Source organism: Mytilus trossulus, chromosome 2 (genome assembly GCF_036588685.1).
Source record: "Mytilus trossulus isolate FHL-02 chromosome 2, PNRI_Mtr1.1.1.hap1, whole genome shotgun sequence".
Classification (NCBI taxonomy): domain Eukaryota; kingdom Metazoa; phylum Mollusca; class Bivalvia; order Mytilida; family Mytilidae; genus Mytilus; species Mytilus trossulus.
Genome location: NC_086374.1, coordinates 33,790,820 through 33,805,097, shown reverse-complemented (window position 1 = coordinate 33,805,097; position 14,278 = coordinate 33,790,820). Strand labels below are relative to the sequence as shown.

The window sequence follows — 14,278 nt, the reverse complement described above, 5'->3', positions numbered from 1 at the left end:
TTATAAAATCTTTAGTTTATCAAGTAGTGCTGTTTCGCTGTCTATTTCTATGGCTCATGAGTCTGTCATTGAATTTAAATAGAGAATTAGTTGGAGGTTTTTAATCTTTAAATCATGATTTACAGAACAGCTGCATACTCTAAATAGTTTTACTTTACTTGTTTTAAATAATGTACTGTCAGAGAATAATTGGTAAGGGTAAGTTTTTATGCCCCACCTACGATAGTAGAGGGGCATTATGTTTTCTGGTCTGTGCGTCCGTTCTACCATCTGTTCGTTCGTCCGTCTGTTACACTTCAGGTTAAAGTTTTTGGTCAAGGTAGTTTTTGATGAAGTTGGAAGTCCAATCAACTTGAAACTTAGTATACATGTTCCCTTTGATAAGATCATTCTAATTTTAATGCCAAATTAGAGAATTTATTCCAATTTCACGGTCCAGTTAACATAGAAAATGATAGTGCGAGTGGGGCATCTGTGTACTGTGGACACATTCTTGTTTTCTGATAAGCTGAGTAATGTCTGTATGAGCTAACCATATGATACATTGGTTCAGACTTGTTGTTTACAGGTGAACAAAAACTGCAATGTGTGAAGAAATCATATGAAAATGTGATATTAATCAAGAAATGGATTAAAAAAAACCACATGTAATATGAAAATGTTGCTGATTAATGGTTGTCAGATTGTTAATAAGTCGACAATTTAGAATATAAAATCATTAAACATCTTCATTACCATAAAATTTACATAATGCATTTAAGATAATAGAACTCCAGAAATGATTTAATTTGCCTGGGGAGAAAAATGATGAAGCTATTGCCCTATCAGATATCCATCTATTCTTGACATGTTAAATTTGAATGGTATGTAACTTGAAATATGAATGGTTTGCAATTGTATTGGAAATAAAGTAAAAACTGTCCAAAATTTATATGTTTTAATAATTATAACAAAATTCATAGTTCTAACAATTCAAACCCTTGTGTGTATGTTTTAGTCCCTTCAAATTTTTTTCAATTATATAAAAAAAAATAAGGAGGAAAATTGTGCAAATTTGACTGAATTTGAGAGTTTTCTAAAAAATATTTTAGTATGGTTAACAAACTTTCTTAAAACACTAGAACTTGCAGTTAAATTGAAAACAATATATATGTAGGCATACTTGATGATGATTGTATTCAAGGGACGTAATTCTGATAACTGATTGTACTTTGAATTCTGAATGGTATGCTTTATTACTACCTGAGCTAAAACAAACCCCTATTATCATCTAAGACAACTTCTTTTTCACAGAATTTAAAAGTGATCTTTTTTCAAAATCGTCCTCCAAATTTGAATCTCATTAAAATTTATTTTATCATAAGCGTTATATGAATGGTAGCATTAAGTGTGCTTCTGTTTTTGACCATTTATTATATAAAATATTAGATCTGTTTTTCTGACAGGCAATTAAATACATCAGAAATACTCAGTAATGCATGATTCTTAATTTTAAAATGCTTTAGAACAATACTGAATAAATAAAATATCAGAAGAAAAAGTTAGATTCAGTTTGTTATGTATTATTTCAGTGATATTGTTTGCCTTAAATAAGGGGAGAATCAAGGCTTTTTCCCCTGGAGAAGAATCCCAATTTGAAAAAAAAATGACTTTAAATTATTCCCAAAAAGACAATTTTTTCCCAAACAGTGCTATCTCAGTAGAAATTGTGCATGAATATAAACTGAAAAACATTTATTTAAACAATTTTCAAGCCTAAAATGACTATATTTGCAGATTTGAGGGTCTATTTATGTATCATCACTGACAAAATCAGGTCTTATTTTAAAGCAGGGTTTGACTCTTGAAATGGCTCTGTAAATTGAAGTTTCAGTCAAATTCATGGTTGATTTTAAATATCCCAATTTGATAAAAATGACGCATATTTTCCCAATAAAAAAGGGTAGAGGTAGTTTTGAAAAAAGCCAACAATATCACTGTATGTTTTCAGAAGAAAGTTTTACTATATGTTGAGAAAAAATTTCCTTTGATCTAGCCCCAAAAATGCTTTGATGTTTCTAGCCTCTGTCCTATGTCATACTCACCTATCAGATGTTCAGCGCTATTTGAATTCACCGCGGTGGTATTTGGGCAGACCGCGGCGCTATCCAATCAAAATCAGCGCTATTGATTTTGAATTTCAAACATCCTCTATTGTTTTGTACACATCCCGATCACGTGATCGACTTGTTTATTTATCCGAGAGATCGTTAATTCACCCAACGATGTCAAATATCGTAGGGACCAGTTCAATAAATGATCAAAATGGCGCCATTTGCAAAACTTTTACTGCCAAATTAACCTTTCCTTCCTCGAATTTTTCGCTTTTAAAAGATACCGAAACTTAAAAAAGGAATGGACAGAGACATTAAATGCATGTCTCGGGTGCTGAAAAGTTCATTTCTAAAAAATATAAGGGAAGTGTTATCCCCTTCTCTGACAACGTGGTCTCAACCATTGATTGAACCATCTATGACTATATCATTACTTTTTCGCGTTTACTACCGAACTGTCGAACCTGAATTGTTTGAAGGAGGTAACCCTGTTATCAAGGGATTCATTATAAGCCCGTATATTACGATTACTTTTCCATCTGTGGCTCTTTTTCAAATGGATAAGGGAATAAGACAAAACGAAAATTTTGTGTAGATATATATGAAATATCGATATTTGTCCACCAATCATCAATATATATGAATTAAATATTGCTTTGAATTTAATGTAAACAGAGGATGGCTTGGATTAGGAATAGTATTTAATCCTAAAAAGGCCACAAATGTAAACAGGAAGTTATGTCAGCCAGTAAGGGAGATAATTTGGGAGGGAAAGACCTGAAAGAAGTATTGTCAAATCTTGACAAACTTATCTGGTGGCACGTATTCAAATGTTTATAGAATTATCAAACACAACCTCTAAAGGTGTTAATTGTTTCAATTGGCATACATAATGTATTTGATTGGTAATTTACCTTTAAAATAAAAAAATATCTTTAAAATATTCATAGGATTTCTTTCATACATGTTATATTCATAATTCATAATTGGAATATTTTAGCCTTTTTTAAAGCAAATCTTTGATAACATTTGAATATTATTGAAAGGGCAAGTTCATTTCTTCCTTTGAAATACTATACTCATTTTTATTGCAAAGTTGCACTTTGCTAGAAATGTTTATAAAAGTAAATGTAAAAAATACCAATCTTGTCATTGAAAACTTACTCACAAAAGCTGACAATGACTTTATTGTTGGTCCTACATGTTCTGCAACATCACCTGTTAGTAATAAGAAATCTTCACATAGGCAGTCTGGTATAGACCTACCATGGAAAATACTTCTCCTTGGGTTTTCAGACAGATAATAATATGAGGATTATTTGAATTTACAATGGAGAAAAAGACTTTTCTTCTATCATGTCTATATCCAGACAATAACATTAGCAAACAAAGGGTAACTTCCATGAGCATGATGAGGACATCATTATAAGAGAAAACATCAATAGCATAATATAGGAAAAACACATAAAAAATCAATTACAAACTAACCGCGCGACGCGACAAAGTTACTGAGAATTGTGGAAAATCACGCGCTTACCACAGCGCTATCCAAAAATCCTGGGGAGAACACTGCCTATTCTTGGCATGTTTAGTTTAAATGGTAACTTACCATGTATGTGATGGTGGTATATAAAATGTGGACTGTCTTCGGTGCTGAAGTTCTACATACTTCAGATCCCTCCTCTATGTTCACAACATTCATAAAATCATAAGAAGACAAATCTTTCCTTCTTCATTTTACAGAACAACTACTTACACAAAATAGTTCCCTAAACATAATTCAGAGTAAACTTCAATACATTGTGTGCAGACAATATCAAGCTTGAATATTGTGTCCAAACTTTCTCTAACTGTCAGGGCTGACCTATGTGGTCCTATCAGGCTGTGTTCAGTGAAGCATCTTATTGCATATGTTTAGTATTGTCCACCTATTCTTGGCATGTTAAGTTTGAATGGTAACTTACCATGTATGTGATGGTGGTATATAAAATGTGGACTGTCTTCGGTGCTGAAGTTCTACATACTTCAGATCCCTCCTCTATGTTCACAACAGTCAAGATCTTTAATTCATCATTAAAGGAACAACTACTTGCAAGATATGATCATATGCCTGTACTTGCTGTAGAATAAATTTGTTTTAATACTGTATTTTGGTATAAAATTATTGATGGGCAAGTTTTTTTTATCAAACTAGATTAGAGAAAGTTCATATGTTTTGGACATGTTTTGTATGAATCAAGCATTTGATACTTTAGTTCACAGGATTTGTTTACGCATGAAAGGAAAACAAATAGCAATTGGCCAGCTGTGTCAAAGAAGTCTATGGAATAATGCAGTAAATCAAAATAAAGAGAGAAAAAAAGAAAAAAATGGATGTCAAAATGTGGCTTCTGAATTTGTCGTGGTAGTTAGATTGTTTTTAAAGTTGACACTGTAGATATAACTTGTTTTAGACCTCTTTTTGTAACTCAATTCCAGAATTGAAGGCTATGTTGTATTCACTTTGTCTGTATGTCTGTTCATAGGTTCTTAACAAATAATAATTATTTGTCACACTTGACTTGGATACTCCTGCACAGAATGTCATTTAGTCAGCTGCTTGAAAGGGATGTGTTGTAATGTGTTAGGTCTTATTAGGTCGATCAAACAACTACTTTTATTGTCTTGTACTTAGGGGAAAAGGGACTAAACCACCTATTCTTGGCATGTTAAGTTTGAATGGTAACTTACCATGTATGTGATGGTGGTATATAAAATGTGGACTGTCTTCGGTGCTGAAGTTCTACATACTTCAGATCCCTCCTCTATGTTCACAACAGTCAAAAAATCTTCAGAAAACAAATCTTTCCTGTACCATTTTTATACAGAACAAATCTTTCCTGCACCATTTTTATACAGAATAAATCTTTCCTTCATCATTTTTATACAGAACAAGTATTTGCACAAAAAAGTTTCCTGAACCTAATAAAGAGCAAACTTCAATACATTGTGTGCAGACAATATCAAGCTGAATATTGTGTCCTAACTTGCACTAACTATTCAGAGTCTGACCTCTGCCTTTTTATGAGGCTGTGCTCAGAGAAGCATTTTATTGTAAACGTTAAGTATTGTCCACCTATTCTTGGCATGTTAAGTATTGAATAGTAACTTACCATGTATGTGATGGTGGTATATAAAATGTGGACTGTCTTCGGTGCTGAAGTTCTACATACTTCAGATCCCTCCTCTATGTTCACAACAGTTATCTATATTTCATGACTAAGTCATAACACTTAAGGAAGCTGGCTTGTCATGTTTTAGATTTTTTGTCAGATTTTTTAAATCCTCTGGTTTTATCCATTTGCATGCCTTGAAATAAATTTGCCCAGTGACCCCCATTTTTATTTTATAAATCTTTTATATGTATAATCCATCTGTAAAAGGCTTATACAAAACTTTGAATTTTTTCGAAAAACTAAGGATTTTCTTACCCCAGGAGTAGATTACCTTAGCCGTATTTGGCACAACTTTTTGGAATTTTGGATCCTCAATGCTCTTCAGCTTTGTATTTATTTGGCTTTTTAACTATTTTGATTTGAGCGTCACTGATGAGTCTTATGTAGACGAAACGCGCGTCTGGCGTATAAAAGTATAATCCTGGTACTTTTGATAACTATTTACACCACTGGGTCGATGCCACTGCTGGTGGATGTTTCGTCCCCGAGGGTATCACCAGCCCAGTAGTCAGCACTTCGATGTTGACATGAATATCAATTATATGGTCATTTTTATAAATTTTCTGTATACAAAACTTTGAATTTTTCGAAAAACTAAGGATTTTCTTACCCCAGGAGTAGATTACCTTAGCCGTATTTGGCACAACATTTTGGAATTTTGGGTCCTCAATGCTCTTCAACTTTGTATTTATTTGGCTTTTTAACTATTTTGATTTGAGCGTCACTGATGAGTCTTATGTAGACGAAACGCGCGTCTGGCGTATAAAATTATAATCCTGGTACTTTTGATAACTAATTATAAAATTTTAATTACTTTTTAAGTTTTTGAGATCTTCAACTTGTCAATGATAAAGCTATTAAAAGTCAAGAGAGAATATTTTCCCACCAAAATTGCAATGGCTAATATCTCGAAAACAAGCACAGTGACCTATATATTTGTTTTGCTCTTTGGATTCCTTTATTAATCCCCTATCTCTATAAACTAGTGTTTTGAAAAGTTAATTACTTTGAAACTGAGAAGCGAACTCCCTTAATTTGAAGTAAAGTATTCCTTAAGAGTTATTGCAACTTTATGCTGTTATGATACTTTTTCACCATGAAGAAATATCCTGTGGAGATAAAGGCTACATTTCAAAGGTTAGGAAATGGTTATAGGAGTAGGGACAATAAGGCCCTTATTTGGCCCAAAATTTACTGCAAATTCAAAAGTGATCATACATATTCTTAGATTACAGAAAACTTGACTAAGGTATAAGGTACTTAGAAAAACAAAACAAATTTGACATCGAACAAGTTACCATGGCAACAATCATGACCTTATATGCATATTTTGTGGAGTTTCATGATTTTCCTTGTTTTTTCATCAAATTTTAAGTATATTTTAGATTGAATAAGTATGTGCGCACCAAAGTAACAACTTTATATTTGGTGAGAATATGCCAATAGTTATAATAAAGCTTCTGTTACTGTGCCTATCCAATAAGCTTTGTGGTAGAGAATTACCTATTGCCTGACCAGTTTAAAAAATTGTCAATACAATTTGTCCATTTAAATTGTACAATAGGTATTGTGAGAGCTATTATCAACAGGTGGTCATTTAACTACCTGTAGATTTATTTACCTGGCTTGTTTTTGACAGAGCTAATTTAAATGAATGATACATGTAGCTAGCTTGCTTTCCTCATGTTTAATGTCCTGAATGAACTATTCTATTTAGGTATGGGACATTTTACATTTAATACAATATTTGTTCTTTTTAATCAAGATATTTATTGTAAATTTATTCATTTTGCTTACAATCACAAATAAATCATTGCTGGTAAATCCCACTTTCATAATGAAGAATATAAAAGCACTGAAATTTCTATTCACTATAAGCCATTTGTACTTTTTTTGATATTTGAAAATATTTTTTTAACAGTAATTCCAATTGAAGTAGATCCTGAATATTAAATGAAACTCAGCATCACTACTATTCCATTTCAGGAATCTTAATATAACATGAAGATATATCCCATTAGAAAACACTACGCCACACATAATTCATCTTGTAGAATTATTCACATATCCAAAAAAATCCATTTCACAAACACTTTAATTTCATTCAGGAATCAAAAACTTAAAATACATCCCACATTAAAAACACCATGAAGCAAACATATATCTCCTTTTTTATAAACTAAATCCACTGATTGAAATTTCCATCTTGACTATTTAGAGACACAAAAAGAAATGGCTTAAAATGTCCCATATCTTATTCAGGACATTGGTCATGATGCATGAGGAAAGCAAGCTAGCTATCGGTCATATAAATTTTACCTTTTAGAAATAGTGAATATTTTTTTACTGGGTAGTTAAATGACCACCTGTTGATGAGCTCTCACAATACTTATTGTACAATTTAAATGGACAAATTGTGTTGACAATTTTTTATTCTGGTCAGGCAATAGGTATTTAAATACCCCAAAGGTGATGAGATAATGACAGTAAATTATTTTGATGTTTCTCGGCTGCGCAGGATGTTTCCACAAAGGAAATAAAAATAGAAAACAACATAAAATCTGGATTTTTCATCATTTTTGTGAAAACTGTACATATTATGACGTAATTGTGATGTCATCGGATAAAAACTTATGTTTTTCATTTATATTTCTTGATCTTGTGCATTTATAAACACTATGTGCCAATTTGAAATGGTTTTTAAACATTTTGTTTTCTTGGGCCAAAACTAGGCCTTAATGCCCCTACTCCTTTGTCAGATTTGACTGATCTTAAATCCTAAAGGCTGAAATGAAAATAAAAATTTTGGTTTTATTAATGAACTTTATAAGTAGAAAAAGATGAAATATTTTCCACACCCTTTTGTCAGAATTAATTATTATTAATGATTGCTTATCACCTGACAGAAAACTATGATTAACTCCACATTCTACTTCTGTATTAGCTATGGAAACAACATTTACAATCATAATTAAGGGTAGGATAAACTTTGGGTTACTCTGTATCAATATATTTTATTGGGGTTCAATGTGAAAAAGCGTTGAAATATTAAAAGCTGGCCGTAAAATCAATTAATGAGTAATTAATACTATGAACCACCTATTCTTGGCATGTTAAGTATTGATTGGTTACTTACCATGTATGTGATGGTGGTATATAAAATGTGGACTGTCTTCGGTGCTGAAGTTCTGCATACTTCAGATCCCTCCTCTATGTTCACAACAGTCAAAAAATCTTCAGAAAAGAAATCTTCACTTTATTTTTCAGACCAAATACTTACACAAAATAGTTGTTAATCATAATTTAGAGCAAACTTCAATACATTGTGTGCAGACAATATCAAGCTTGAATATTGTGTCCAAACTTGCCCTTACTGTCAGGGTCCAACCTATGTGGACCTATAAGACTGTCCTTAGCGCAGCATTTTATTGTAAATGTTTAGTATTATCCACCTATTCTTGGCATGTTAAGTATTGAATTGTTACTTACCATGTATGTGATGGTGGTATATAAAATGTGGACTGTCTTCGGTGCTGAAGTTTTACATACTTCAGATCCCTCCTCTATGTTCACAACATGCCACCAATCTTTAGTCCAGCATTAAAAGAACAACAACTTGAACTAAACAGTTTTACTTTACTTGATTTAAACAATATAGGTTAAATACTGGACTTTCAGAGAATAATGGTGAGGGTCAGGATTTAATCTTTTGTTTTGAACAGCTGAGCACTGTGAAACAAAATCATATTACAATTGACCTGTATCTATGATATTATTAAAGTATCAAACAAGCCTGCAGATCAAAATCAACATGTAATGTGAAAATGTGGCATAAGAATAAGTACATGTTTTGGTGGGCAGATTGGTTTTAAATCCACATGTTCAACATAAAATCTATGCACTTTTTCCACCATTAGATCTAAATATTAATATAATGCATTCAGATTTAATAGAATTATATTTGTGCTGCTGAAATATTGAAAACTGCTTATGAAATTATTTTGTTATGACAAAAAAAAGAACATTAAACCACCTATTCTTGGCATGTTAAGTTTGAATGGTAACTTACCATGTATGTGATGGTGGTATATAAAATGTGGACTGTCTTCGGTGCTGAAGTTCTACATACTTCAGATCCCTCCTCTATGTTCACAACAGTCAAAACGTCTTAAGTGTACCAAGTATTGCTGTTTATCAGTCAATATTACTATGACTCATGAGTAGGTCAATAATTTGATGGAAAATAAGTTTTTTTCCCTTTTAACAATGCATTTTATCATATTTTTTTCAATTGGACTTAGACTTAGTATTTTCAATTTCTTATGTGCTGGAATATTTTTTTTTTTTTCAGAAAAGAACATGATAAATGTGAATTTGATGTACATGAAGTTTATGCTGTAGATGTACTGGTCAGTTCAGGAGAAGGCAAGGTCAGTAAAAGGTCATTGTGAGGTATTTCCATGACTTGACATTCATCATCTGTTATGTCTTTTAAAAAAATGAAAATATCACGAATGGCTCGACCAATTGGAGGAAAACTGATGTACATACTTGTATGATTTTATAAGTTGTTATTTGTACCTTCTGACATACTCAAATATCACTGGTACTTCCCGTACGGAAATATAATCCAGTTTACATGTCAATATACTATACAGTTTAGATGCAGAGATATAACACTGAACACAAGCTTTGAATATTTTCTATCTACTAAAGATGTGTGGAATTATTTTTGTCCTTTGATAATCACTTTTGTTGGAAAACACTGACAAACATAAATTACATTCGTATGCAGCATATATGCGGTATCAATCTAAATGTTTAGTATATGTTTGGACTACAAGGAAATGGCACTAAAAATCTTAAAACAAATAAACTAAGTCAGGAGAAGAGAAAAAGGGTGGGTGTTCAAAATGATGTCTGGCCTTCTCTAAAAGATATAGTTTTACATTACTTTAGGAGGTTTGCCCTTGTTTTATCTTTCCAGACTGTTTTATGGTGTAGAAAAGTAGTTTGTTACCTTTAAGTAATGTTTTATAAGCCATATTAATATATTAGCATGTACATTTCATTATGATTTTGGTAACAACCATTTTATAATGGTTTAAGCACTTTTAAAAAAAAAAAATATTATTTCAGCTTGTTTTGAAAGCAATGTTTACATGTGTGAACGATGTATTTTACAAAGATCCAATTTAAATTTGGTGTATTTTGCACTACTGTATGGTTTTTATGATGTATATTTTCTACTGTAACTTTGTTAAACATACAGAGAAAAAAAATCTTTGTTATATGTTTCAGGGAAAAGAACTTGACACCAGAACTACAGTGTATAAGAAAAAGGATATTGTCTATCAACTCAAAATGAAAGCTTCCAGGCGTAAGTGGGAAATACAACTATTGGCCAAGATATAGTAGTACATTGTATTGAACAAATAATTACCACTATCATATTTAACTTTTATTTCAAGAATTTTAAAATAATTGATTTATGTTTAATGGTAAAACTAACCACCTATTCTTGGCATGTTAAGTTTGAATGGTAACTTACCATGTATGTGATGGTGGTGTATAAAATGTGGACTGTCTTCGGTGCTGAAGTTCTGCATACTTCAGATCCCTCCTCTATGTTCACAACAGTCATAAAATCTTTAGTTCATGACTCACAAAACTCGAAAAAATGAGAGGTTTGGCACTTCATTATATTTTTTTCTGTAAAAAAAGTCAATGGTAGCGAATACAATTCTATTGCAAATGAAAAATTAAAATTATGGGGATGATTGTCACTATTTCTACAGCATGGCTACAATTACTATGATTACTGTGCAGTATGCATATTTTCTGCATATTATTTAGTATAGTGATATAGAACAGTAAATGAAATATTTCTCTTGATATTTTTTCAGAATTTTTAAGTGATGTAGATAAAAGATTTGGATTATTGCCCTTTTCTTTAAGGTAAGACTTAAACAACTAAAACAATTTGTTAACAATTGATATGAATTTTCCTGAAAAGATGTATATTGGAAACTGAGATTTTGATCCAAATTGAACTCTGCACACAATGACAGCCATATTGAGCAAGTTCATACATAAATTAATTACAAAAATGGTCAGGAAGACATGCAAACTAGTCAAATTTTGAAAATATGGTTTGAAGACTCGCTTTCTATAGGAGGGATTGCTGATAAAGGAGGATTTGTTTACCCTCTGTGTTTTGAGCAAAACTAAAGATAATAGAGAGAAAGTTAACAGACAAAACGATCCGCGATACAAGATCAACAAAATAAAGATTTTTGTCATGAATTAAATGTTAGAAAGTGTATTTTGTTGAATATGTACATATACCTAGGTGATCAACACATGCTCTTTAGGGCTTAACACAGCTGGAAATAAGTACATGTGTTTACATGACTGTTATTAATTTGTTCAATAATTTTATATTGGTTAAACAAGTACATTATTTTTTTCTAGGTTATGTGAGGATGAAAAGAAAGCAAAGATGGGTGTAGTTGAATGTGTTAAACATGACTTAATGGTACCTTTCTCTGTCCTTTATGAAAAAGAGAGTAAGTGATTTTGATTAAAGAAATAATGAATTCAGCAGTATCTGTTTGAATTTTGAACTCTTGTGATTCAGATTAACATATAAATTTACATATTTATAAAGAGAATATTCTTCTTTTGCATTTTAATATATGCCATACATAACAGTAATTAGGGCCCCGTCTTTAGGCAGGTCACCATATAGTGATCAGTCTGTCCGTCCATCCATAACACTTAACTTTGTGTCTGCTCCATATCTAGAGAACCATTATGATTTCATACTTTATACTTTACATGTTTATTAATCACCACCAGAGGGTGTGTCATGATGTATGTACAACTTCCTAGGTCAAAGGTCAAGGTCAAAAACTTTGGTTGTAGTTGACAACTCCTTGTTCTGTGGTGAAGATTGTGTCTGCTCCATATCTAGATAACCGTTATGATTTCAAAGTTTATACTTGACATCCATTTTAACCACCATCAGATGGCGTGTCATGATGTATGTACAACTTCCTAGGTCAAAGGTCAAGGTCAAAAAAACTTTGGTTTCAGTTGACAACCCGGTGTCCTGTGGTGAAGATCGTGTCCGCTCTATATCTTGAGATCAGTTATGATTTTATACTTAATACTTAACATGTTTATTAACCAACACCAGAGGGTGTGTCATGATGTATGTACAACTTCCTAGGTCAAAGGTCAAGGTCAAATTTTTTTGTTTCAGTTGACAAATCTTAGAATAAAATCACACATGAGACTATGTAATAACTTCAAATAATGCTTCATATCAGATTATCATACAACTTATTTACCCCACGTTATTGACAGCAGGGCCCACCTTTATTTATTTTTGAATTTCTATTAAAGTATTGTATTTCACACAAGAATTTTGTTATAAAAAAATCAGGAATTGATCAGTTTTTATTTGATACAAAAGGTGTTATTTTTACATGTATTACACTGTCATATGAACTGACATATATGCTATTGCTGCATTTTTCATTTGTCATTTCTCTTTTAAAGTTATATTGTAATATAAAAGAGAAAAATTATTTTTTGGTGTATGTTTTGTCTCAAAACAAAACTTTTCTTGCAGGTGAGTTCGTAGCTCAATTTAAATTCACAGTACTGCTGATGCCCAATGGTCCACTGAAGATCACAGGACTGCCATTTGAAGCAGAATTATACGAATCAGAAAAATCTGTAGAGGATCCAGAATTAAAAGTGAGTATTAAGTTTCAAGCAAAATGGTGCTTAGCAAGCAGTGTTATCATTTTATTGTGACACCAGTGCATTGCAGATTACATAAGGATCTTTTTATTTTTGTCATGCTCTATTCAGTTTCATCACCAAGAATACTTGATGAAAACTTATCTTGTGTAAATAATTCCTGAGAAAAAGATGCTCATTTTATCATATTTTTTTTTATCCATATCTAGTTGGTGGAGCAGCAAAAAAATCATTTTAAGAGACTTTCTGTTCTATAATTTCACCGAGTATATAGTTTGTGTGCACCAATACTTTTTCATTCCAAAATGTGTCCCATACATTGGGGAAAAAGAATTTGTACAAAACAAACAAATTTTGTCATGGTTCATGTTATGGTAAATCAAATGTGAAATTTATAGTTATTCCATGAACCAATATGTTAAGTCCTATTAGCAAATTTTAGACCCTGTATGGGATCTTTAAAAAGCATTATTGCCCCTTCAATTATTCAGCTATTTTTCTACAGTAAGAGTTTATTTGAATTTTCTTACAATTTCAGGCGATACTGGCTGTTTCCGCTTCACGAAAAGCTGCCAAAAAGAAGAAGAAGAAGGCAGGAAAATCTGTTGATGCTGAAATTGGGGGAGAAGGCAACGAGGACTGAAAATGTTAATTAAGGTCATAGTGACCTACTTTAAAAGTGCTACTAGTCGTAGACTGGGATCCGTGTAAATTGATTATGAAAAATTCTGGAATGCAAGTGACAATATTAAATAATGAAATCATTTTTACTGTTGATTAAAGGTAGCATTTAAATAGTTACAGATGTCATCATGATAAACAAAGAAAGGAGCTATTTATTTTATATATTTATTAGATTTGTTATACATACTAGAAATAAGTATTTATACTAATATACATTTGTAGTAGTAACAACTTACGTTGTATAACTGAAGTACAAGTTTTACAAAATTATGAAACAATTTGGTTTACTTTATAGCAAAATTGGAATTGTATTTTATTTTGAACAATTCTCAACCCTTCACTGTAGTTCTCATATGAAAAATACAATATTATTGAGAGAGTGAGAAATACAAGAAAGCATAAGAATCCTTAAATCAGAAATAGAATTGAAAGCATTTATAATTTGTACTGTTAATGTGATTGTCAGAATCTCAGTACTGTCTCCTCCAGAATAAATTTGTTTTGGCCCAGTTA

The 14,278-nt window shown here is 31.6% G+C and overlaps 1 protein-coding gene and 8 non-coding genes across 9 annotated transcripts in view; all 9 read left to right on the top strand.

The window, feature by feature from the left end:
- The window catches only part of LOC134707060 (proliferation-associated protein 2G4-like), a 39,942-nt gene extending 25,664 nt beyond the window's left edge, over nt 1–14,278 (top strand). The window contains exons 8-13 of the mRNA XM_063566544.1: nt 9,660–9,738; nt 10,610–10,688; nt 11,215–11,266; nt 11,783–11,877; nt 12,948–13,075; nt 13,620–14,278. Coding sequence (XP_063422614.1) covers nt 9,660–9,738; nt 10,610–10,688; nt 11,215–11,266; nt 11,783–11,877; nt 12,948–13,075; nt 13,620–13,724 — 538 coding nt within the window. The 3' untranslated portion in view covers nt 13,725–14,278. The remainder of the gene's footprint in view (nt 1–9,659; nt 9,739–10,609; nt 10,689–11,214; nt 11,267–11,782; nt 11,878–12,947; nt 13,076–13,619) is intronic.
- On the top strand, nt 3,663–3,793 carry LOC134708679 (small nucleolar RNA SNORA57). Its single transcript, XR_010105876.1, has one exon. It is a non-coding gene; the product is annotated as a small nucleolar RNA SNORA57 (small nucleolar RNA).
- LOC134708676 (small nucleolar RNA SNORA57) lies at nt 4,018–4,148 on the top strand. Its single transcript, XR_010105872.1, has one exon. It is a non-coding gene; the product is annotated as a small nucleolar RNA SNORA57 (small nucleolar RNA).
- LOC134708670 (small nucleolar RNA SNORA57) lies at nt 4,784–4,914 on the top strand. The gene has a single exon (XR_010105867.1). It is a non-coding gene; the product is annotated as a small nucleolar RNA SNORA57 (small nucleolar RNA).
- LOC134708688 (small nucleolar RNA SNORA57) lies at nt 5,205–5,336 on the top strand. Its single transcript, XR_010105884.1, has one exon. It is a non-coding gene; the product is annotated as a small nucleolar RNA SNORA57 (small nucleolar RNA).
- On the top strand, nt 8,404–8,535 carry LOC134708684 (small nucleolar RNA SNORA57). Its single transcript, XR_010105880.1, has one exon. It is a non-coding gene; the product is annotated as a small nucleolar RNA SNORA57 (small nucleolar RNA).
- On the top strand, nt 8,757–8,888 carry LOC134708678 (small nucleolar RNA SNORA57). The gene has a single exon (XR_010105875.1). It is a non-coding gene; the product is annotated as a small nucleolar RNA SNORA57 (small nucleolar RNA).
- Nucleotides 9,338–9,468, top strand: LOC134708672 (small nucleolar RNA SNORA57). Its single transcript, XR_010105868.1, has one exon. It is a non-coding gene; the product is annotated as a small nucleolar RNA SNORA57 (small nucleolar RNA).
- Nucleotides 10,820–10,950, top strand: LOC134708677 (small nucleolar RNA SNORA57). Its single transcript, XR_010105874.1, has one exon. It is a non-coding gene; the product is annotated as a small nucleolar RNA SNORA57 (small nucleolar RNA).